Source organism: Aplidium turbinatum, chromosome 16, assembly GCF_918807975.1.
Source record: "Aplidium turbinatum chromosome 16, kaAplTurb1.1, whole genome shotgun sequence".
NCBI lineage: Eukaryota > Metazoa > Chordata > Ascidiacea > Aplousobranchia > Polyclinidae > Aplidium > Aplidium turbinatum.
In genome coordinates, this window is record NC_137487.1 from 1287992 (window position 1) to 1314799 (window position 26808).

General features: G+C 39.2%; 1 protein-coding gene across 1 annotated transcript in view; it reads left to right on the forward strand.

Annotated features, from left to right (window-relative positions):
• Positions 1-26808, forward strand: part of LOC145785882 (fibrocystin-L-like) — a 74502-nt gene that overhangs the window by 37145 nt on the left and 10549 nt on the right. Inside the window, exons 13-18 of the mRNA XM_082597585.1 lie at positions 4597-4837; positions 5703-5835; positions 6176-6362; positions 6895-7026; positions 9197-9328; positions 24085-24161. Coding sequence (XP_082453711.1) covers positions 4597-4837; positions 5703-5835; positions 6176-6362; positions 6895-7026; positions 9197-9328; positions 24085-24161 — 902 coding nt within the window. The remainder of the gene's footprint in view (positions 1-4596; positions 4838-5702; positions 5836-6175; positions 6363-6894; positions 7027-9196; positions 9329-24084; positions 24162-26808) is intronic.

Consider the following 26808-nt stretch of genomic DNA (forward strand, 5'->3'; position numbering starts at 1 on the left):
AAAACGCCTTTCTATATTATAAAAATTCTTTAGTAAAGGTTTGTAAAAAAATTAAATCAAGAGTTGAAATAATCCAAATCACCAACATCTCGGTCCATTTGATTGAAATGCGTGGTAGCCGTGTTTAAATTTTTGCTACCTTTCGAATTGATCTAGTTTTGCGTTGGCTTGAAGTAAGCGACTGTATGGAAGAGCTTCAACCAATCGTCTAATATTACTACACTGCTTAGTGACTAAGGTTGAAGTGCAGCAGACATAGGCGCCGACTCCGGGGGGGCGGAGGGGCGGCGCCCCCCCATAAATTTAGCTCGGGGTGGCTGCCCCCCCCGCAAATTACTTTTAAAAAAATCCTAAAGCAAATGTTTGTAAGTTCAGATTTGCGTTAGTTTGACCTTCATTGCGGATCGATCTCAATTAAAAGATCTACTTGTTGCAACAAGAGCGCTGCTCCGAAGATAACAAAAGAAACAGAAGTACGGTAGCTGATAAACGAAAGCATGGTGCCGTTGAAGCATAGTAACAATGATTGAAAAACGTTTTTCTTGATTTCTTCCTCTTTGTTTTTTCTTGGGAGTGTCAATAACGAGGTGCAGTTTGCTCAGTTTAGTGTCTACGTGTATTAAGAGCTAAAGTTCAAAGTGACTAGCATATAATTCGAAGTAGCCTTAGGCCTCGAAATTCGTTTTTGTTGACGGCGGACAAGCGTGTCCGGTCTGAGCAGCTATCTCGGCGGACAAACCAAGTCTCACGGCGGACACACCAGTTTTAGCCGCCGATCGTCATGCTTAATCACTTTATCTTGATAATAATTCTTCGCCATTTCAGAACTATAACTACGGTTTTAGAAGGCTTTTTAAAAAATCAGTAAAGTCACTCTGAAAGGCTTTCATCAGACCAACGACTTGCGCTTGAAGAGTCAAAGCGCCGTGTAGCTGGTCAATACGTGACATAACTGATTAACTTCCACCGAGCGAGGTCGTGTGGCTTATTGTGTCACAATACTCTGGGCAGGAGTCGGAAAATTTCTACACCAACGCTACTATTTTCTGCTGTGCAAAGTTTCACAGGCTTTTTTCTTTAAGTTTATTTTTGCGTGTCATGTGAGCGAAAGTAAATTTTCCTTGGGTCTTTTCTTTCTTACTGTAATACCAAAACTTAACAAATTTTGTTGTATCTTGCTGTAATAGCCTACTCGTATAATCTAAATTTAGTAACCAACCTTGCCGTATCATTATTACTCTGAGATCAAAGCCAGACATTGTGACGTAAAACTTGAACTAAATTGCGCTTGATTAGTGTAGAAGTACCTGTACTTCTATCGATTCTTAGCGAAGAATTCACCTTTGTTACGCTGATTCAATGTCATCAATCGCTGAAGCAACGTAAAAATCGAAAGTTTTCTTCCTTGAATGAAAGCTAAGGGATACAGTATTCACATTTTCTAGATGCGCGCTAGAATGCGCTGGAAAATGTATTATCGCAACAATTGTTCCTGTGTTATTTCTCTGCGGACAAATATGAACGATCTAGATGGTAATTCCCGCGGACGTGAATTTCGAGGCCTGAGCCTACATTATAAAGCTTGGCAATATACAATGGCAGATAGACGCAAACAAACATCAATGCTGACAAACAAACATCAGCATTTTGAATGTAAGCAATCAGTCGGCTAGAAAGTTTGCCCCCCCCCCCCCCGGCAATTTTGAAAACCCGACGCCTATGGGCCAGCAGATATAAAGATTCTAGTTGCATAGTAAAAGAAATAATCAATATTGTTAGATGCCACAGTAGGAGTCTATAATTTGAACTAATTTTTTGGTATGCTTCAAAGGTTGCTTTTGCAAATTATGTTTTAGCCAGGGCATTTAAAATCTCACTGAAGGTATCATCATCATTATGTTATTTCCTTGTATTGAGAGTTGGATGCAATGCGCCATTGTTCTCGACCATGAGCTGTCACATACACTGAAGGTGTAGGCTACGTGACAATGTTTCTTGTAGTATAGTTTTATTCTTACACTACTACTGGCATATTGTTAATAATCGGGTGGAAATTAAAGAATGCAACTCATGTAGCACAATTTCAATCATTTCTGTTTGTTATCACTGTGGTTTCATTTGTCGCAGCACTAGTCATACCCGCCGTAGATGAATTGATAACGTTGAATTTTTTCTTGATATTCTCTGTGCTGGTTGGAATTACACTCCAGAGCGTTTAATTCGAACAAATTTTCAATTTCTTGCTGTGTTATTATTACATTTGTTTTCGATAACTTTGAACAACACTTGGTGAATATGTCATGTAGTGCCGTAAGTGCTAACTGTACCAAAAATAAAAAAAATTGATATAATTTTGTGGAGTTGCTGCTGTTCTTCTTTTCGGGGGTCCGAATTGTACTACTTTCCACCTATGTTACATGTAACGTATATGCCTAAAAGTGATAATATCGAAACATTTAAAAAAAGCTGGCAACTTTCACGAGTAACGTTGGTCCATATCCGGGGTCCATATGTAACTGTTTAAGAAAAAGAACTTGGTGAACTTGTGGTACGAACATTGGTCCTGTGGCGTTGAAGAGATAATTTCTGTTAATGATAATATGAGCGATGAAATCTCAACGTAAAAATTATAGCACAACCTCTCGAAAACCCTCTCCTTCCAGTCGGTTCACGCTACACGACTATTCAATAAAACAACAACAACCTAATCCTAGGGTCCTCTAGAACGTTTGCAGTTCAATTAAACTCTTTTCTTCAAGCAGTCGCCCAATGAATAGTGATGATTGGGTTTTGCTGCTCGCATTGGATATTCTACCTACTTACCTATTATACCTATATTATACCTTACCTAAGGTTTAAAATACGAAATATTAATCAATTTGTTTCTTATTGCCTGCGTTATCGTAAAAACAAATATGCCACAAGTTAGACATTTTAATAAAATGATCAAATCAATAAAACAATAAATACTATCAACACTCAAATACTGTTCAATGAAAAGCAAAAACGCCAAGCAGAGCGAATTATAGGAAATATAGGGCAAAGTTCGATAACTCAAAACTCTCCTTACCTCGAAGAAAGTTGACTGGTCCCTGTAAAAACACCTAACAGATACATGGCAAAAACTAACTTGAAGCTTTATAACTCATTCATTCATTTGATTTTTCGTCATTAACGCGTTCGGGACGAAAAAAATACTAATAACTGCAATAGTTGATATACGCCTACTAGCACCTTAATGAACGGGAAAAGGTGGCAAAACCTTGAAAGGTTTAAAACGTGCCTGAAAAGTAAATCGTGTAGTAGGTTATATGTCAGTAGTTATCACGGCCACAAAACCCAAAAAAACAAATATCAAAATAAAGCAAAAACAGAAAGAAGCACACATGTAGTAATGAATGACAGCCTAATGAAAAGTGTGGTGGAATGGTTTTGCCAGTTTCAATATTGATGTAGATGAGCACTGAGCAGCCATAATAATAATAATAAAATAGTGAAAGAAAACCGGACATAAAAGAAACCCATCCTCAGGCAAAAGTCCGTTTCGATGTGGCCCAGGAGAGCAAGAAACCCGAAACTTTGAATAACTCAAAGTGCTTTTGTGCCCCCAGAGCATATGCAGCGCTCTCTATCTCGAAATTACCGAAGACATCGATGTTTTTGAAGAGTTCAAATTGCTTGATGGAGCTTGGATATAAGCAATTGCTTCAGACATGCCAATTTAATATGACTTCTGGCACCGAAGTCACGACGCACACATCTCATGACAAAGATGACATTCCTATTGCTGAGCTCACCAGATGTGCTGCAAATGCCTGTGTGATTATTGGCGGGACGTAGGATGATTATGCAGCAGCTGATGACATTCCTGAGGCAGTCACTGAAAAACACAAAATAGCTTTACTGGTGGAAGTAATAATATCTGCTGAGGCTGTTCTCTACAATATGTGAAGAAACATGAACGATACATTGCTTTGAAGAAAGTGAAGGCACTGAGACAAACTGATGTTGACTATTTGCGTAATTTATTCGTGTGTATTATTAATACTACACAGTACTTGTTGTTGCGTCATGCATTGATTATACGCAAACTGCGGATAACTCGAAATAATTTGGTCGGTCCGTTCAACTTCGAGTTAACGAACTTTGATTGTACAGTTACTAATCACTACCATAATTACTAAACAAGTTACTAATCACCTAAAATCTAAACTGCCTGTTTCAGTTTTAATTGGCTCTTTGGAACGTTTTTATTCAAATAGAATCAAAATCTTGCAGACACCAAACAAAACAATACAACAACAATTTATTCACTTCTTGTGTTTCTCAGTGCGATATCTGAGCGTGGGGTGAGAACAAAAAGTTGATATTCGGGCGGGAATTGTAGAAAGACAAACGGGAAACTCTTGCGGTTTTGACTTTCGACCGCTCTTATATGGAGCATTACTCAAACTAATAAATTTCTTGCAGCACACCTGACGATCTATCCCGAAACACTATTGCTCCGGGAAATTTAGAAATCTCGAAATCGCTGGTATAATCAATGCTGAAAGTAAGAAATCGCTGGTGTAACCAATGGATTTAAATTTTTTCAAGGGCACATCATGCTATCTGGGGAGAGTTCAGATTCCTCGCAACTCCAAGTGACTTTTGTTGAGGAAGAAGTAGGAATTTCTGATCTTTCTACAATCACACTTCTCGTCAACGAAATCATGTCGGATCCGATTCCAATCGACGCCACAGAATCGGAGTTTGCCACCGGTGTAAAAAGTTTGTTTGGTCCAAACTGCCCAGAAAGCCTGGGGACTGGTATTGGGAAACAACTTCTTGCATATTAGTACGTTTGCTTAAATTACGTCATAGCGTGCTTATCATAAATGCTTTTGAACATATCAAGTTATAGCCGTTGTATTAACATCTTGCGTTTTCATTTTCTTTTATTATCATCTTATTTCTCATACGGTTGGTGACCATGCAAGGATAACTTTGCTGCTTCATCAAACCTAAGGTTGTATGGAGGTAAGACAAACATAAACTGTTACCGGTCATCGTTTTGTCAACATATCCAACTTTGTATATTTTCATATGTCGATAATATCAACATAGCCATATGCCTTTTACCGAACCACGAATATCTGCAAAATTTGAAAGTTCAAAGGACCGCAGTTCACCGGGTACGATCGTCGAGAGCTTTTCATCCACTAAACAATTTTGATTGCGTTGTCGATAAGTTGCCCAGTAGCTGCTGACCACTGATGGATCAATACGGATTTTCTTTTTCTGTCCTCCTCTTCTTAAGCAGCTAAACCTAACGCATCAAGAGCTGTGTCCCCCACGTTGATTATCAACACTCCTGATAACGCACCACGGCCGACCAACACAGCAATTGTCTGTCAAGTGCTTATTTTGTTTTATCTGTTGGTTACTTTTTTATAGACCTGTAGGTTATATATTTTCTCTCTTAGACGCCAATTTTTGATCCTTTTTTTGCATTTGTTTCATTTTTTTTTTCTCAAAGTGTTGCGACGGTGCCAAATGGCTATCAGAAAAGGTTGTCCTTTGTTTAGTGATGCGTTTTGTGCTTTCACCACATACAAAATAAAAAGTTACACAAGTAACTTTTACACAACATTTCACCACGCCCCCGGTAGGGAACTATCGCCCTGGATTTAGGTTTTAATATTTTATTGTATTGTATGCAGCGACTTGGAATCGAACAACTACCACAGTGGTTCCCGGACAACACAGACATCTTATTGTGGAGTGTACTCCCTGAGAAATCCAACTACTCTGTTTAAGACCAAGGAAGCTTTCAACCCTGCGATGTATTCAGACGTGAGTCTCGCTCCTAGTTCCATGGAAGATTGTGTTGCTTTCAGCGCGTAAAATCGTAAGATGTTGCTGCATTATATTCAATGCATGCTATGAACTTTGCTCAATTTGAGTTGTGTCTGTAATCATACAAACAAATCTTTCCTACCTTTTGAATAACGCTGGGAGCTGCTGCATAGAGACTAATTCTATTGGTTGCCATCCGAACATTTAGTGGTTGTGAAAACTTTTTATGAACTTTTAATCAATCTAAACAATTGATTTCGAACATTTATTTCACCTGTGGCGCGGCTGGTCACGACTCTGAGCGAGATTCACTTACGCCATACCTAATCTTTTACAGATTTGCTTTGCCTACAAAGGTGATATAGGTGACGTCATTAGAATGACGTACTCGTATCAAGAATCAACAGATTCAGGAACAAAAAGTTTTTATCACGAGCTTCGGAACTTCGGTGACGTAGATTTGGTCGACTCCATTGACGGATGGAGACACTTTTGCTACAATGTCTACAACAGATTACTAAACGGTGGAGTTGTCTTCCATGTTTGTTTTTTTTTACTTTAGCCCACTACCATGCACAATTAATACACTTTATGCTTAAATTCATATTTTGAATGCGTACATTTTTTAGCAGCTTGTGTTTACCTACGATTCTCAGAGTTTATCATTACAATTCTTGGAAACACCAACCATTTATTACTGAAAAATTTCTAAGTATCATTTTGTTACAATATTTTCCTATCGCAACATTTAGTTAAAGTTTGTCAACACATTCAACACCCAATCACAGTTGACGTCAAATCAGTTTTGACATTTTTTTAATTTTGCAGCCGCCCCCAACAAAGAAATCAATACCTGCAAATATTGGTCTTTTAATCTTTATAGATAAATACAAAAACATAAGCACTCAGTGACTCAGTGTGCAAACACAAATAAAACTTTATTTCTGACACAGCAGGCTAACCTTGCTTTATTGCAATGTGTTATTTTGCAATGCTGCGGCACCATTCAGACACAGTAACGTAAGAGTTTACTCTCTATAATCATAATTGCCACAGAACACCGGTATGGACGGAGTCTACAAATATACGAGATTGCGATTTCTCAAGGTTCCAGCTCTTCTGTAAGCCTCTTTGTGGACAACATCTTTATAGGAGGAGAACTGAACTTTGGCCATTACGAAATCGAAGGTATAGGTTGATTAACCGAATAAATTAGAAATAATTATTTTTTTAACAAATTTCTACTGTGTGAAATGCTGTCAGTAGCACTGCACATCAATCCCTGTCGAAATATGATCAAGTATAGTAATTTACGTTCCGGCGCATGAATGAGTAGTATGAATATTTTTTCATCGTAGTGAGGCGTTTTATAGCCAACCAACCTGTTGCTTTTTGTTCAAATTTGTAAGATCAATGGTAGAGCAGGACTTGTACAACAGAGAATGGAAGAGGCATAAGCTATCCTGTTCCACATTCAGCCAGAGGGCTACTTGAGAAGGAAACATTTTTTATAAACAACGACTCACAGATGCTAACTCTTGAGCAACGGTTGGTAAACTTTTTGCCTTTCAACAATTGGTGTTGCGAGGCGTAGTTGTGTTGTAGGTGGCCACGGTTGTAGGGTAAAGTTTTGGTGGCGACTATTGCATCGCGGTTTCGCTAAAGTGGCGAAGGTTTGCCCTAACAGCTCGTTTTTGCAAACTTCACAGTTAGCAGTAACACAATGATTCACTTGAAGGTTTCTCTTATATTGGAGATAAAAATCGAAATGATCACTTTAACGTGTTTTACAATGAGACCAAGACCAGAAAAACTGTTTGTAGCAGTCTTGCAACCTTATTAACGTGTTTTAGTACAGTAGCAAATAAAATTTGAACTTTAAATTCAATAAAAAAAATTAACATCAATATAATATGAGCCAATTTTACGCAAAAAGGAATTTTCAGGGTAAGAAAGGGTTCTGGACTGAAAATTCAAAAAAAATTATATCAGAAGTCCTAGGACCTAGAATACAGTATAGTCTACTCTTAAACAATAAATACTATTAATAAATCATGATGTTCATTTGGCTCCACAAAAGCCAGTGTTTCTTTCGGTCTCTGTAGACACAATATTGCATGAATTTGTTGGTGCAATATCTGCTTTATTGTTTCATAGGCTACAATTCAGTATGGGAGACATTGGTTTCTTGAAGTATGCAGTAGAAAGATGGCCGGAGTTTCAGAATTACAAAAGATTGGAAAAAGTGATAAAGCGTATCAAAGTTGTAAACGATGTGGCAGAACGAGAAGTGAGAATTATGGAAGAGTACAAAGGGATTTTAACCCATGATGCAGAAGAAAGAAATGTAGGCTAATTCTTCATTGTGTAGAAAGGGCAAGGCGGAATTATCCAGATTTCAAAAAAGCCACATTGTCATCCTCAAGAATGTAATTGTTGACGTATTGGGAGTTTAGTTCAGTTTCGTTTGCCTCATCACCGCAATTATATGCTAACTGCGAAAAGGATTTCCTTGCCTGATCCAACAGCAAATAAAAGAAACCTGGATGATGGGCGACACGTTGAAGCGGTGTTCAGGCTTTCAACTAAGATTGCCCTTACAAAAATAGGCATAATATTGCTACTATTTTTTGATCAAATTAAACTTTTCTTGTATCTTTTAAACATCGATTGATACCAGATATGTGGTGATTTCAGTCAAAAATGATTATTTTAGATGTTAGCAAGTGCATATAGATAAAAAATCACTTAAAAGCCACCAAAAAAATTGTTTTTTTACCATACGTTTTCCCATATGGCCTATCATGCTCCTATACTGAAAACTTCAAAGGGCCATTGCTTGACGAATACTTGAACAAACCTGCTCAAATTTTTTTGGGGAGTTTCCAGGACCAACCTCATAATCTGAAGGGGTTGCCGCCATGTTTTGCATAGAAAAACTTTTTTTTTGACCCAGCCTAGAGTAGGCTACAACCTTTCCTAACTTGCTTTGTTTAATCATTGTGGTTTTAAAGAAAATTGCTCTTAAACAGGGATTTTGCCAATCGGTTTAAACGTAAGTGACTATGCAAGTACCAATCAAAAAATTGTAACAAGATTTTGCGTCAAACAATTTATGTTATCAATGTTATTGCAAGACGGTTTGTTTGTTTTCTCTAGTAAGGTTTAGTTCAAATACTGATTGGTCAACAATTAAGAAATTTACGCACCACTACAATAGAACTACGAAGACCATGTAGTTGCAAGGCGTGATACCCATGATCACATGATACCCATGATCACATGAAATCACGTAATAAGTATCTCCATTGCCATCGATGGTTGTTCCAAACGTTAACATCATCATTGTTTTGAACAGACCAACAGAAACACATCCTCCCCAGTGCTGTGCCTCACATCAAATTAAGCAGTTTAAATGTGAAAAAGACAAACAACCAATTTAAAGTGGCACTAACTCCAATGAACTGCGGTTTCAACTTGCCTCTGTTTGGTAAGTTATAAAATACATGAAGTATTTCATTAAATCATTTTATAATTGAACTGGTAAATTATTGTAAATTGAACTACATCTTTTTTGACCAGATTTGTTACAAAAGAGACTTTTTCTTACCGTCCTCTACTAGTTTTAAATTATTTGATACAGGCAATTGTGCTGGAAAGTGTTTTACTTTTATTTTACGCCGTTTTTCTTTAGCTTTTAAATCTTTCAGAATATGTGACATAGTTTTCTTCCAGGTGGTTATTCATTTAGCTTCAAATATTTGAGTTGATGAACAGCTAGAGCAGTGGTTCTTAACCAGGGTTCGATCGAACCCCTGAGGTTCGACGAAGCTTGCTGTTGCTGTTTCCGAGACAAAGCCTCGAATCTCATTATTGGTCTCAGAAAAACAACAACAGAAGTCTCATTGATTCAGTAATGTATTATACTACTATTAAATGTGGTAGATTTTTGTTTTTGTAACTCAACGAAAATTAGGGGTTCTACGAAACCTTGCAGATTAGCGTAAGGGTTCAACAGGTTAGTAAAAGTTAAGAACCACTGCACTAGAGTACGAAAACCTAAACAAACGTAAAATACTTAAATTTCCGAGTTCCCAAGTACCAAGTTTTTATTTTTTGTGGTTAGTTTCACGGCGTTTCAATATTTTTCAAAACATTTATCCTTTTGCAATAATCATTTTCTTATACGAAGTTAATAGAAAAATTTCCAGAAACTATAGTTGGTGTTCCAAACCAGGGGTCACCCAACTTTTTTCTCTGAGGGCCGGATTGCTGCGAGATTAACAGCTGCGGGCCGGATGCAAATTGAAAAAAAATATACAACTATTTAGAATCTCCATTGACTTGAATTGAGCACAATAAATAACAAAGTCAACCGTGGAATAGCAAAGTTGTGATGAAAATCGAAAGGTCGCTGGAAAAGTTATTCCCTAATCCCTGGTGTGACCTATGATACGCTACAAGGCATCGTGCTCTTGAAAAAAGATTACATCTTTCCAAATTTGGCCTAGGCCAGCGGTTCTCAACCTGTGGTCCGCGGACCACTTGTAGTCCGCGGACATTTACCTGGTAGTTCGATTGCAAAGTCTGAAATCGTTGTTTTTTAACCCTTGAAATCTATTTTTGATCAGGTCATCAAAGTTGTAAATTTTATCAAGGCTCATCCACTAAATTGTCGTCTCTTTGGTTCATTATGTTCAAATATGGATCTTAACTATGAACAGCTACTAATGCATATTTAAGTTCGCTGGTTATTAAGGGGAAAAGTGTTTAACAGACTGTTTGAGTTACGTGATGCTGTGAGAAAGTTTCTTAGAGAAAAAAATCCAAGCTTGTTGCTCATTTCAACGATAGCTTTTGGGTTGCTGTTCTGGCTTACTTGGCTGACATTTTTAAACAACTTAATAAACTTAATTCATCGCTGCAAGGAAAGCAGACAAATTTAATTACCCTCAGTGATAAAGTGTCTGTTTTTACGAAAAATCTCGATCTTTGGAAGACAAGATTATTGCAAGGTAACTTTGACATGTTTGATCAATTGAATTAGGAAGAACAGTCACCTTCACGCGGTCCCCCCTGTAAGTAGCATTATAAAAATGCGAAACGAAGACTGTCAAAACCGAACCTCGACCCGGAGCGCTCAGCACAAGACCCCACGAGAACCGCTCTTTTCAGAGCGCGGCAGTCCCACTGTCGACAAGTACCGTCGTCCCACCATCTTACAGCTGAACGCTGAGGGCATCACATCCAGCAAGATTGATGTGATCGAGCAGCTCGCTCATAAGAACCGAGCTCTTGTCATCCTCCTCCAGGAGACCCACTGCACTTCTGCAGACAAGCTAGTAATTCCACACTATTCACTAGCTGGGTCAACCCAAAGCAGGAAACACGGCCTCGCCACGTTCGTCCATGAGAGCTTGAACTGGACGCTTGCAAACTCCTCCGTCAATGAAGAAATAGAATGGGTTTGTGTGAGCATTGAAAATTACAACATCATCAATGTATACAAGCCACCATCCTCACGCCTGAACCCATCATCTATACCCGCATTCCCCTCACCCAGTATCTATGCTGGTGACTTTAACTGCCAGCACACCGACTGGGGTTACAAGTACATCAACAGCGACGGAGAATGCCTGGCTACTTGGGCTGCGAACAACAACCTCGCCCTCCTTTACAACCCAAAAGATCCACCCAGCTTCTGGTCCGGACGCTGGGGAATGGGCACCAACCCTGACCTGGCCTTTGCAAGCATGGACACAGACAGCTCTCTTCCTGACAGACAAGTGCTAGAGAAGTTCCCACGTTCCCAACACCGACCTTCGCTCATCACTGCCCCTAAGCTTGTCTCTCCTATCCCAAGTGCCCCAGTGAAGCGATGGAACTTCAGAAAGGCCAATTGGAATCGCTACAGCCTCATAACCAATCAAAATGTGGCGGAACTACCATCACCTTCTACCGCCAACGTGGATGAGGCCTACCAAGACTTCTGCCGTGCTATCAAATCCGCAGCTAAACAAGCTATCCCTCGCGGCCGCCGAAAGAACTACACGCCGTGCTGGGATTCAGAGTGCGAAAATTTATACCGCTCTTACGTTCGTGCCTCACCAGGTGCTGCCTCTACCTCAGCCGCAACAAAACTGCTCGATCGGCTAGACTCACGGAGGCTAGAGCGATGGAAAAACACCGTCAACACTATCGACTTTACACACTCTAGCCGGATAGCATGGAGTACTGTCAACAACCTTACGGGTCGTTCAGCACGCCCTTCCCGCCAATGCCCCGTTACTGCCAATAACATCGCATCAGAACTGGTGAAAAATGGGACCTACAAAATAGGCGATCGCAAGTTCTCCAAACTTGTAAAGAGGGAAACGTCTGATCTCTGGAAAATCCCAACACCAGACGAGGAAAGTATCTCTGATGAGTTTACGTCAGATGAGTTCACCGCTGCCCTACAATCTACTAAGACCCGTAAGGCCCCTGGTCCCGGTAACATCTGCCCCGAACTTGTACTCCATGCTGGCACCGCCATGAAGTCTTGGCTGCGAAAATTCCTGTTTTCCTGCTTATGCCAACTCAAGATCCCCAAAATTTGGAGACGAGCCAAAGTAGTCGCGATCCCTAAGCCTCATAAGCCACAAGAGGATCCGAAGAGCTATCGACCTATATCTCTTCTCTGCATCCCTTTTAAAATCTTCGAACGTCTTATCTACACTCGAGTCGAACCAATTATAGACCCACTCTTGTCCCGGGAGCAAGCTGGTTTTCGACGTGGAAGATCTACTGTAGACCAAGTCACTCTCTTGACTCAAGACATCGAAGACTGCTTTGAGGCAAAGAAGAAGGCTGGTGCTGTGTTTCTTGACCTCACAGCTGCATACGACACCGTATGGCACCAAGGCCTCACCTGCAAACTGCTCCGCCTGCTCCCGGACAGGCACATGGTCCGCATGATCATGGAGCTCGTTTACAACAGAAGCTTTACTCTCTCCACCGGAAGTGGTAAACCAAGCAGGTTACGACGCCTTAAGAATGGCGTCCCTCAGGGATCTGTCCTGGCCCCCCTTCTGTTTAACATCTACACCCACGACTTGCCAATCACGGTATCCGCAAAGTACGCCTATGCCGATGATTTGGCCATTCTACACTTGTCGAATCAATGGCAAACATTAGAAGGGACTCTAAACCAGGACATGTCGACACTTTCGGCATACCTCCAGAGATGGAGACTGAAGCTCAGCGAAACCAAAACAGTGACGACAGCCTTCCACTTAAACAACCGGGAAGCAAAGCGTGAGCTCAAGATCAGCACCAATGGAAAAACCCTGCCCTTCTGCCCAAACCCTAAATATCTAGGGGTAGTCCTGGACAGGTCGCTTACTTACCGTCAACATTTGGAGTCACTACGCAAAAAGATCTCAACACGCACAGCTTTGCTAAGGCGTCTGGCCGGCTCTGGCTGGGGAGCCGGAGTTGATACCTGCGCATTGCCACCATCGCGCTAGTTCACGCTCCAGCAGAATACTGTGCACCTGTCTGGAGCCGCAGTGCCCACTGCCATCAAATCGACACTGCCATAAACGACGCCTTGCGTATCGTGACAGGATGCCTGCGACCTACACCATCGGAAAATCTCCCTGTCCTTGCAGGCATCCAACCAGCTGAGCTTCGTCGCGAAGATGCTATCCTGTCTCTCTCTCGTCGCGCTACGAACCCAAACCACTTGCTCTACTCAAGTCTCTACGAGTCTGTGAACGAGAAACCTCGGCGACTGAAATCGAGACACCCATTTGTACGTGCCGCACAACTCCTGATGAAAAGTGCTGAAGACCAATCCATCAGTGCGGCTACCTGGGCGGACCACCAATGGAGTTCGGAGTGGAAGAAGAACTCCTCAAGACTCCAAAGTTTCATCTCCGATACCAGCCACCACCCAACCGGAATGCATTTGCCAAGGAAGGCCTGGGTGCGGCTCAACCGCCTGCGTACTGGCGTCGGACTATTTCGCTTCAACATGCACAAATGGGGGATGGCTCCATCCGCGATCTGTGAGTGTGGCATGGAGGAACAAACCGTAGACCACACCATCTGTAACTGCGCCATCTACCATGCGCCAAATGGTGTGCGTGGTCTGCGTGAATTGGATGACAAATCAATTCAATGGCTGCTCGACACCTGCCCAAACATCTAGACCGCGTCGCCGCCACTGCCCAAGGGTGGTAAAAGGCAGAGCCCCTCGACCCTTGAAGTGGCGAAGAACAAGGTTCAAACGAAGAAGAAGAAGAATTGAATTAGTAGGCCTACGAATTCACTGAGCAACCAGAAAATGCTGAAATCAATAAACAACTGTTGAGGAATTTTATTTTTGACCATAGTTAGTCACTGCAGGATCAATTTAACTTCTACTTTGGTGATTTGAACGTTCAGAGTTTTTCGTGAGTTTCCAGTCCGTTACTTGCACACATTGATTCATTAAAGTTACCAACATTGGAACTGAACCAATTCATTGAACTGACCTATGACACTACTGTGAATATGTTGCATCCGAGAGTGAGCTTGATGAAATTATGGATACAAGCTTCACATGAGCATCCACAACTGTCTCAGAAAGCTATGAAAATAATTTTACCTTTTTGGACATCTTATCTTTGTGAATGCGGATTTTCTGCACTGGTTACAATAAAAACGAAGTATCGTTTACGACTTAAAGTCGAAGATGAACTCCGATTGATTCTTTAGACTTATTACACCTCGTTTGGATATGCAGTGCTCAAATGTGCATTGTGCAAGCTCAAGGCTAGCTCTAAATATAGCACTCTGTTTAATACTAGCTACTGTTTATGACTTAGCAAGCAATAAGTGACATTTGTTCGTTACAAGGGGAAGAAGAATAGTGGTCCGTCACTGAGACACAATTTTTTAAGTGGTTCCTGAATCTCAAAAGGTTGAGAACCTCTGGCTTAGGCTGTCCCCAGTTGTAGTGGCCTAATGATAAACAACAACGTCAGTCCTTTACAAAAAGTTTGGTAACTTTTTTCCTTAACAGTGCAGCTGTTATTTTCGCAGCACGTGGCGGGCCGGATGAAATCAGTTCGCGGGCCGGTTCTGGCCCGCGGGCCGTAGTTTGGTGACCCCTGTTCCAAACTAAGAATGCCCAAAGTGCGACTCGAGAGAACAATATCTGTCTTGGCTCATAATTTATTTAAAACTCATTAATCGCTGACGTTGCGTTGCTGCAACGCTTTCTTTGAGCCTCTATAAACGCATTTCAAAAGCAACTTTCTATCTAAAAAAATAAATATTCTTGTCATTTGAACTCTAAATAAAGTGTTTAAAACCTTATTTTAAAAAAATAAAAATTTTTGTATACAATCATCGCTCTTTTACGACACTTTTCACGCATTTCGAGCGCATTTTGTTAGTCGTATTTCAATATGCATTAATTCAATAAAATAATTTCAAAAATTGGCTCAAAGTATAGTGTAGTGATGCTAGAACATACCAGTGTAAGCACATCTTTTAAATGTGTGAAGAGTCGGAGCTATTTAAGTGCAAACTGTTGTTTCGTAAAGAGATGCTGATTACGGGCGAAAACTTCTGTTTGTTTGCTAACAAAGCATTTACGAAACAATAAAGTGACAATGTGACATAGCACGGCAGTGACAATTTGCAAATGATTTCTGAGAATTACTAGCCAGTGACCAGTTGTCCAACTCTAAACGATACTTACTGATGGCTTGACCGAAAAAGAGCTGGATTTTGTTTTCTGTCTCACACGGTAGCTGATTGTTACAAGAGGCAGGCCGAGCTACTGCTATTTTTTCCGAACGCATTACGTTACACTAAATAATGTCTCGCCAGAAGTTTCTTACTGTAGAGGAGGTATTAGCCGCTTTCGAAGATATGGAATATTGTGAAAAAGATGAAACTTACATGGTCATAGCACCACCAGATCCGGCTGCAGTTGGCGACGAAGAGGGTATGGACGAAAACGATTTGACGGTAACGACTAGAACATCACACAACTAAGGCGAAAGAGAAAATTAAAAAAGAAAAGTAATCGGGAAAAATGATGGTTTGCGAAAATGAGAGTAGTCATTGAAAGCAGTTACTTTTAGAGCCAAAAAACTCGAGAGTGCGATGTTTTGACTATTTCCCGATTAGTTTTTATTTTTCAATTTTCTCTTTCGTCTTAGTTGTGTGATGTTCTAGTTGTTACCCAATTTGACAGAAAGAGAAGCAGTGCTACCAGACGCTGCAGGAGAGATTGAAATTCATTGCAACCCAGTACAAAGTGATGATGTGCCAACGACCCCAGTTCCGAAGAAAAAACGCAGCTTATCGGAAGTAAAATGGAGTAGGAAAAAGGCTTCTTTCTTATCTTCTTCTGTAAGCAAAGAAGCTGACAAGCTGGAAGATTTGGAAAGGAAATTGCTGGGACTACAGTTTCGACGACAAGTGACTGTGAAACTTTTGAACTCCAAAGGCTTTGCAATCTCTGCCACTGGCCGCCCAAGTGTTTTTGCTCTTGAATAGGCTATAGCCGACCAAGTAATTCTACATCGCACCACTTTCTAAAAACTATTCCCTGCAATAAAAGACGTCGTTGCAGACAGTGTTACAGCCAAACGCGTTTTCTTTGTGGGATGTGTGACGTTCCTTTTCCAGCATTGCAATGAATTGTACCACAAAAACAGGCAGTAATCCAAAGTAGATGTGTTCAAGGACATTGTGTTTATTGAGTGCATTTTTTGTGTACTTTTATTACTCGTATGTTTTTATGCCACATGATTTCGTTGTTTGCGATTGTGAATAGAAAACTATGTTTTTGCACTTGACTAAAATATGGTCTTAGATATTTATATGCTCTGAGGAAAAAAGAAAACAGTCAAAATAGAGACGCAGAAGACGCAAAGGGAAAGGATTCTTAACACTCGATTAGTCAAACAATTAAAAAAAAATTATCGCTTAACCGCTGACGTTGCGTTTCTTGCAACGCCTCAGATTTTGTATAAACAAACAAAAAGTTTTAAATTTATTTTACTAATTATTGAAACTGGAAGGGTGCTACTAACATATTAGAAAATGAAAAAAATTAACTTCTAGAAATAGGTGCGGCGTTTAATGGGTTGTTACGTCATATGCTGAAGAAAACTTATTTGTTTTCGACACATTTCCAAAACTAGTAGCCTAATGTGGTATAGTAGTATTTTTGTAGCATGCAAGACTAACAAGCAAATATAACGCTGACAAACCTACGCGCTCCTGTCTGTTAAGAAATCTGAATTGTTATGGTGCTATTTTATTTGCATTGTTTATGATTGTACCGTATAAGCTTAGTACTATTTTTACAACAGACGAAATAAAAGAATTTCTCTTTCTCGCTTGACTCTTCGTTTGTAATCATTCTGTGACGTAGTGATCATACATCATTTGTTATCCACTGGAGTTGCACGTACAGTCAGACCTTTACCACCGAGATCACAAGGCCCATTGTCCGATTGCGATGTCACAGGTTGTAGATACACATTGCTGCAATGCAGTGTCTGGCTGTGCTGGTGTAGCAAAGTATTCAGGCAATGGGTCATAAAACACAGAATGCGTTTAGCGATTCGTGTGCAGCGTGTTATGTAAATTAATATACTGGTCTGGGAACATTGATAGATTGTTGAGCTAGGCGTAGCCTACCTAATTGTTTCATTAGATTAGCAAGAAAATGTAATATTTGAAATAAGCCTACCAGGGTAGGGTGTGTCATACTTTTGCAAAAATTTATTTTTTATCGGCTATGCTAAAAAAGGTGATATTTTAATGACAATAGCAAGTCCTGATAATTTGAAAGAATTTGAAGAAGGTCTACCTACATCGATTTTCACTTGAAAATCTTCATTTTTGGCCAAAATTTGCATTTTTTAAAAATTTTCTTGATTTTATAATTTGATACCCAACAATTTTTTTCAGCTTTTTTGACTCCAGTATGGCTCAAAATAGTTACACTCTCCCTCCTAAATGTGGTTAAATGGCTCTACCCTCCAAAAACATTCTTGTAAATAATGTCAAAAAACCAGTGAATTTTGAAAAAAAAAGCCAAGAATAGTCTCCATTATTGACTTTCTGATTTGAGGGCAATGAGGATCCTGACATGCTTGTGTTTTGCAGAATATCAAAGGATATGATTACATTCTAAAACAACATTAACAATAAAGTGATAAACAAAAGTTTACAAGATAAATATGTGACAAAGTGATTAAAACACCTTCTCCAAGTGTATCAAATTATTTGTGATGCAATAATGAACTCTGGTTGCTTGATAATGGTAGCTTGAAGGTTGCTGGTTTTCCAGTTTGTTTGGGAATGAAAAACCAAGGAAATAGTAGGCTTTCAAAGATAATTTAGCAATATCCAACACCAATGTATAGAATCAATGTGAAGATTGCTGATTTAACAAAAGCCAGCTTTAGTTCAGATTGGTTTAACCTGTTCACTGGGTTCAGTGGTCAGTTAGTAGCCTAAGATTGTTAAATTTTGCATTAGCCTATGTCTGCAATGTCATTCAAAGCTTATCCAGATCGCTTTTTGATTAGATTCATCAGGCATTGTTTTAACCAGATATCCAGTGCTCGTACAATATAAGTTATAACTTAAGCTAAGCATTCAGCTAAGGTTTACCATGCAAAGTAACATACTAAGCACAAGCTATTACAGGTAGGCTACTGCAAAAAGTTTAGTCATTGTTTTGTTTTTGTTGTTTCCAGATCATTTTTACTGTTAGTAAAATCTGACTGCAGTTTTAATGAAACAGTCATTATGGCTACTAACACAAGAAGTGCTTCCAGCTGTCATTTAAGTAATATGATAGGATGTGGCAGCAAGATGCTGCCATCAGAACTTCCAACTGTCAGAGATGTGCTGAAGCTGGGTCTCTTTTTGCGAGAAACAAGTGAGACTAATCGCAGAAATTATACACAGAATGAGCTCATTACAGATATCTACAACCAGGTGTATGCTCAGTGGCAAAAAGCTAATGCCCTATTCAAATTCCCTGTCATTATTGCAGAAAAAAGCATTATGAACCGGTTAAAAAAACTGTGGAAAAGAGCAAATGAGATTGGAAGTGGTAAGGGAAAAACTGAAGCACGCCAAAAGTTTCTAGGAAGCATAGACTCATTGTTTGACATCCTTCATTGTAACTGTGCTATAAAAAAATGTGATGAATGCCAATGTGGTTCGGGTTGTGAAAAAGTGGTTCATACTTTCTGTACCTGCACCCGTGAACACAAGATTCCAGTTACGGATTTAGAGTACATCAAGAGACAAAGGGAAAAAAATAGCAGCAAGGGGCCCCATCAAATGTCTCATAAGGATGTTCCTGAAACAAGAAAACAAATTGCAAGTGCTTTAAATCAAAAAAGAAAGATGGAAGCCAGCGAGAAAAGAAAATTTAGACTAGAAGAGAAGGATGAAATGTTCGAACCTCAAGAAGAAGAACAAGATGACTATCAAGCAAACGAAGTCCACAAGATAATGAATTTGTTACAGAAGCTTCTGCTTGGCCTTCTACTATAAAGCGACGTAAGCGTAACACAGAAAAAATACCAAACATTGCATTAGCTAGTTTACGACACAACACAGGCTTACGAGAGGCAGCTGAAATAGCCAGTGCAGCTTGGATGGATGCTGGGATTATATCAAAGGATGACCTATCTAAGGTGATTGACCATAACAAGCTCAGAAGAGCGCAAACAGAAGTGATGAAAAGCATCGAATCCAAGCTTGAAGAGCGGATCAAAACGGAAGGAATTTCCTGTGTGTTTTTTGATGGAAGGATAGACAATACTAATTCTTATTTCTATGTTGAAGGATCTAGCCAAAAGTACCCAGGAATGGTAAAGGAGGAACATTACTCGGTGTGTAGTGAGCCAGGAGGAAAATTTTTATTTCATTTTACACCAGATACTGCAACTAAAGAAAAGAAACATGCTGAAATCATTGCTGAGAAGATATTCGAGTGGTTGGTCGAAAGAGAATTGGACAAAACTATCCTGGCGGTCGGCGGTGACTCAACTAACGTAAACACAGGTTGGAAAGGAGGAGTAATGCACTGTTTGGAAAATAAATTGAACAGAAAACTGGTTTGGATAGTTTGCGACTTGCACACTGGAGAGCTGCCTTTGAGGCATCTTATAATTGCTCTTGATGGAAAGACCGTATCTGATAGTAAGTGGTCTGGACCCCTAGGCAAGATGTTAGACGATGCGACGGAGATGGAGATAAATCCAAGTTTTCCCACGATTAGTGGTGGTCCAGCACTTCTTAATCTTCAACCAGAAATTATAAAAGATCTGTCCACAGATCAGTGCTATGCATACAAAATCCATGAAGCTATAAAAACTGGTAACCTCTCACCATCTCTCGCTCGCATGGAAATTGGCCCTGTAAATCATGCTCGCTGGCTCACTACCGCTCTTCGATTCTGCCGAATTTGGATTTCCAAGCATAATTTAAAGGGAAAAAAGCTACAAAATCTTCAAAGCATTGTTCAATTTATTATGGGAGTCTATCTTCCTAACTGGTTTAATATTAAAATGAAACATAAATGGACAGAAGGTCCCGCCAATTTGTTGTTCATGCTAGAACAGATAAGAAAGCAAAAGACCGAAGTGCAGCAGCTGGTCATTCCTGCAGTGCAAAGATCAGCTTGAAACGCCTTCAGCGAGACAATTTTGCAGGCAATGCTTTGTTCCCAGGATGAAAGTGAAAGGGTTTGGGCTGTTAACAAGATCATTGAACTGAGAGGAGAAGGAGAAAGCAAAGTCGGAAATGAAGCAGTGCGAGTGAGACGGGTGGAAGAGATTAATATCGATGCAACTAAGATTTCAGACATGATAAAGTGGGAAGCATCGGCTTATGAGCCACCTCTTACATGTTCTCTTACAAGCAGTAAACTGAGAAAGTTTTATGCTATTCCTATGGACGTGCCCATGTGGTCTAGCCACACACAAAGTGTTGAGAGGTGTGTAAAGATGGTGTCTGAAGCAGCAGCAACTGTTTTTACACAAGAACGAAGGGAAGGGTACAACAAATCCCAGCAGGTTAGCCGTATGCTGATGTCCAGAAATCATTCCAAACAAGACATAGCAAAGTTGATCCAGTTTGGCAGTTTCGGAACAATTTAAATATCCATTTTGCCAACTCTTGTTGTGTTTCTGTAGTTGTGCAACAATTATCTACGTGTTTTACGATGTGTTGCTGTGTTTTAAATGTTTTTTCAATTTTTTTTTTATTTTTAAAAAAATTGAAAAAACTTCAAATTTTCTCGAAATTTCAGATGCAAAATGATGTAGGTAAACAAACTTCAATATTGCTAAAACTTTTTTCCCCAGTACTAGGCATATATTTGCACCATTTGTTGGGGTAGCCGAGAGAATATTTATATAGATTCTAAAAATCAAAAAATATGACACACCCTACACCAGGGGTTCCGGACACTTCCTGAGAGTGGGGAGGTAATTTAAGCAGAGCGGGAACGATGTTTTGACATCGACAGGGGCTTATTGGATTATCGCATCACATATACTTCTGGGAGGTCGCTTCCCAGACCCTCCTTTGCATTACTGAAAGCTTCAGTTTCTTATACAGCGTCTTAGGCGGCATATTTCGCGCCGAAGGCGCAAAATTTTTGCCTTTCAGCACGATTTAAGGTCGAAAAATTATTTCAACGAATCTAAAATCGCGAGCAAAAGCTCTTTAATACTTGCCACATTTTTGAGGTTTTTAGACAAATTTGACTGGAAGAGGGGCGTAGGCCTACGCAAAAATTCCTCTCTGTATTCTTCCTTGGCTCAAATCTTCCAAATTTTGCGCTTCAGACGCTAAATGGTTAGATTTAAAAGATCAAAAGCGTTAAGGTCCAGGCTTTCTATAACTTAATTTACAATTGCATGAATAAGTTACAAAACGATAACCTGTGCCATAACATCCACAGTGAAAGAAAAAGTTTCGGCATCTAGGGTCTAGGCCAACGGTGTTTAACCTGCGGCCGTATGGCCGCATGCGGCGTCGATGAATAATTATGCGGCCGTTAACACGTAGCCTAATTTCATAAGCATGTGTTGGCGACCGTGTCCTATTGTTGAAATGAAAAAATTATTTCATTAAAAAAAATGAAATGTATTTTAAATATTATAGGCTACAAGGATATCTAGAACCACTGGGTGGATACCTTCAAATTTTAGAGCTTGAAAAACATTTTCATCGTAAGTTTTTGTAGGCTAGACTGTATTGTTAAAATCGTTTAGAGACAAAACTTTTTCCTCGACCCAATTTCATTGTAACATTATAGCCTACATTGCATTATGTCCTTAAAAAGAAAAAGAACATTAGCTGAGGAGAAAAGGGTATTCAGTTCCAAATGGGAGTTGGATTATTTCATGATCGAGACGGCAGCGCATACTATGATGTGTCTAATATGCAGTCAAGTTGTTAAAACTGTTAAAGGAGATAATGCAAAGCAGCATTTTCGTCGTCATATGTCACACAATTACGCAAAATTAGGCAAGTCGAGGCAAATCTGTGTCGAAAATGTGGAAAAGTGCACTTGATTATCCAATGTTGCAAGAATTGGCAAGAGAAACTCTTGTTCTTTTCGGAAGCCCTTAATAGGCTACGTGTGCGAGTCTGCCTTTTCACAAATGAAGTAGCCTACCTGAAAAATGAGTAGCCTACCGAACGCGATTGTTGGACGGAAACCTGGAGTCTCAACTAAGACTGTATCTCGAGAGGTTCTCAACTTAGCAATTTTATCTGCTCGTATGCAAAATCAAGGGAGTTACTTGTTGCAATGTCGCAGACGGAATAAATTCATTTCAAAAAGTGTTATGGCGCTATTAGGTATACGTATGATTAGTAGATATTAACGAATAAATTCTTCTTTTTAATAACGCAAATTAAAAAAAAATCATTTAAAACTCACTGGCGGCCGTGCTTTGTAGAATTAATCTGAATGCGGCCGGCAATAGCAAAAAGGTTGTGCACCCCTGGTCTAGGCTTGCATTCAATTCACAAAAATAAATAAATAAAAGCTAAAATGCATTAACTTTTACAACAACCAAAAGTATAAAGACATTGAAACAATGCAACTGCAGTGGGTTTCGTTCGTGAGTGGTAAAAGCGAAATTAAACAGTTTGTAGCAGTGAGAAACTATGACGTCACACACAGCGCATTGCGATGCGTATATTTTTGACAGGATTCATAGTTTGGCCATAGATGACTTGGCGTTGTCTTGTGAGTCGGAGTTTCCAAGCAAAAACCTCAAAAGTTGTGCAAAAAAAATAAAAACATAAAAATAAAACACAAAAGTAAAAAATATATTAAAAATGAAATTTTTATCTCTACATTAGTGGGGGGATAATTTTGCATTAGTTACCTCCCCGCTCCGATTGGTGGGGGGTAATCACCCCCCCTCCCCGGCCCCCCCTCTAACGGAGCCCATGAAGCCTACAATAGGATAAGCCATTTTTACATTACATCTGCAGCAGCATGTTGCAAAGTTACAGTACAGTCACAAAAATACAAAAAAAAAATTTGTGTGCCTATAAAAAAAAATGTTTAGCAGTCGTTCACAGTCGTGCTGTTTACTGAAAAGTTTGGGTGTTCATCAGGACAATTATCGTTTCTAGCACTAGTTGCTACGTTCATCTGATGAAATTGAAAGTAAAATTAACAACAAACGAGATGGTTTATTGCTTCACTGACGTTTCGCGCACCATGACAATGCGCATCCATCCATTATTCGCTCTGAGGATGCGCATTGTCATGGTGCGCGAAACGTCAGTGAAGCAATAAACCATCTCGTTTGTTGTTAATTTTACTTTCAATTTCATCAGATGAACGTAGCAACTAGTGCTAGAAACGAGTCGTGCTGTTGATAAATTTGGGTTTGTCACTGTCATGGAATAAGCTATCTATGTGTTATTATGCTTCTATTGTATATCTTTGCCCACTGGTCACAAATTCGTTAATAAGACGGTTGCTAGATCATTACACTGTAGGCTAAGCTGTATGAAATCATATTATGTAACTTTTTGTTATGTCAAACTTACGTTTATCTTTGGAAAGTTATTTAGCCTATTAATTAGTTAAGTTTTCTCAGTTGAATATGAATACAGTACTCTCTCAATTAATTAGTCGCCTGAAGCCTTTCCCAGCTTTTACAATACAAATTCATTGCTTTATTGTGGCAGGAATTGCTTTCACCAACAGCAAGAACGAGATATCTGATGATTATGTTGAACACAGTTTTGAAAATTCATCATCTCAGGTAAAAGCAATCTGTTTGCAGTAGCGGTACCTTAGAAGCACTTGGTGGTGTGCCCCAAAACCGAGAAAAAACTAATACATTTTATCCTACTTTGCAAAATGATCTAGCTGATTTTTCTGTCTCAATAACATTTTATTAACCCAAGAGGTGGTAGCCTATAAGGCACCGATGCTTTCAGATGGCTATTAAAAACTTCAACGTTCACAATTAATCTGCTTCATGTTGAAAAATAAATGAGGTTAAAAGAACGAGAAGGTGGGAATACCTAGGACGGAATTTTTAACTTTCACTGAACAACCAGACACTAATAGAAATTACAACACTTGGTCTAAAATAAAAGTTATTGAAATCCTTCTGTGGCCATAAAAAACAGTTGAAGCTTAAATTCTATTTCAAACGATTTTAAACAAAATCTTGTAATTCTAACTTTTACAGAAGTATAATTTTAGGTGGTGGTGGAAGAGAGAGGCAAGGCAGGATTTTAGATTTCCAGAGTGTTTGAGACACTCTGGCGGTTTCGCAAAAATCCATCTTATTTTTATGTGTTAAAAACGTTGTTTTTTTGAAGTAGATGCAAAGGGAGTTTGTAGCCCAAGGTACCTTGACCAATCACAAGAGTATCCTACACTTTGGCGTAAGCCTTTTCTGGGAGCAACAACTATGAGAAAGTGACAAAAGACATCATATCCTATTGGTGCAAGGGGTAGGCTAGTTCATAAATGCTTTCTTTTATTTTCCATCCATTTAAATTGCTGCATATCGAAATTTCAAGTACTTGAGAATTATTTAAGTAAGTAATAAGCAAAGGTTTTCAAGGAAGTACGTATTTAAGCAACTACTTACTTAAATCGAGCCCTATGTAGCATATGACAGACTGTACATAGTGTACAATCACCACACGTCAAAGTGGGCTGACATAATGAAGATCGGTTTGACGTCTCATGAGTAGGGCCATTTTTATATGACCTTAAAAAATCAATAATATGACTTTATTTTTTGAAAAATATGACTTTATATAACTTTATGTGAAAATCGTTTATTTTTACATGCGAACAACGTCACTCACGGAACTAAAGAGTAAAACATACGCAACATAACAGTAATACACATCCATTTTTATTTTAAACCACTGTTGTAGTACAGTTTCATGTAGTGTGGAATGTTAGAGTCTTTGAAGTTACGATTTGGACGAAAAATGACTTTAGTAAGTTTTACAATCGCTTTGACTTTCGCTGCATTTGATGCTTTCACTTTTGGCATGCTGAACCAGATATTCTCTCTATGTCTAAGTCTCTGTATATATTTAACTGTTATATTCTTTAGTTTGCTACTAGTTGTACTGTATTTGTATATAAGTAGACCAAGGTTGAGCTTTTTAGCTTGCTTACCCACTGACTGAACTTCACATGACCTCCCACTTCAATGCACAGAAGTAGAACAGATTGTGTTGCAACACAATGCAATGTGTGACCTCATAATGCAATGTGTGACCTCATAAAATATAGGTCTGTGACTGTAAGTCTTATGTAGGCTAATCCTACAGTTTGCCTTCGTTCAATCAGAAATTGCCTTACTTTCTTAGTGCTTAATTGCTTCACCGCTTAAGTTGGTACTTTTTATTTAAAGTATACAACGGTATGACTTTATAATAACTCAAAAATATGACTATATAACTTCAAAAAGCTGATTTATGACCTAACCAGGAAAATATGACTTTATATGACTTCATAACTTTCTTAATATACCTCATAGGGATGCGGTTTTTGCGTTAAAATTGATTTCACGACTTACTGATGCATAGAAAAAAATATGACTTTAATGACTTTAAATGGCCCTACTCATGAGTCTTGTTGTCGCTATCACGTTTGCAATATCTTCGCTTTGTCGATTTGTCTGCCGATAGCTTGATGCAAGTAACTGTTTTTGCTGATCAATGCGTGTGATAAGCCTTTCGTCTTCTTTTTGCTCGTAAGGCAGCATCTCCTAATTGCTGCAACCAGGGCAATGTCTTCATATCAGGGTCTATGAGATCCACATGTTCTGCAGGTCGAAACACTGGACAGTGATTTATGATGTGCTCTGCTGTTTGACATTCACCACAAACACAGTCTGGTGAGTCACACAATCCCCAGGTAAACATATTGTGCTTGAAGCGACCAACACTGAGGCGAGCCTTTAGATGGATGCTAGTAGGAATTTTGTCAAAGACTTTAATTGCACAAAAATACTAGTTGCAGGATACTGTCAGCAAAGGAACCAGCAGGCTGAATGATATGTCATTTTACTATTGTTTCATGCCATTCTCTAGTTTTTAGTCACATTTTGTTTACTGCATGAGTTGCTATAGAATCAGATCCAGCAAGATTATCGAAATAGCAATCGAAATAGCAAGCTATAGAGAGAGTTAACAATGTGACTTTGAACTGAACAACTTGTAGTTTTACAGTTGCAAGTTTTGATAGCCGATTTTTTGCTTGCGAGTTGCCAGAGAAGCAATTGTTTTGCGCGGTGCAGAACAAGAAGAAAGGTGCAGTTTGAAATAAAAATTTGAACTCTCAATTTTTAAATCAACTCAACCAAACTGGAGACAGACGACCCAGAAAACAAAAAGGAGACGCAGTCTCTAAAAAGAAAACGAATGCATTCC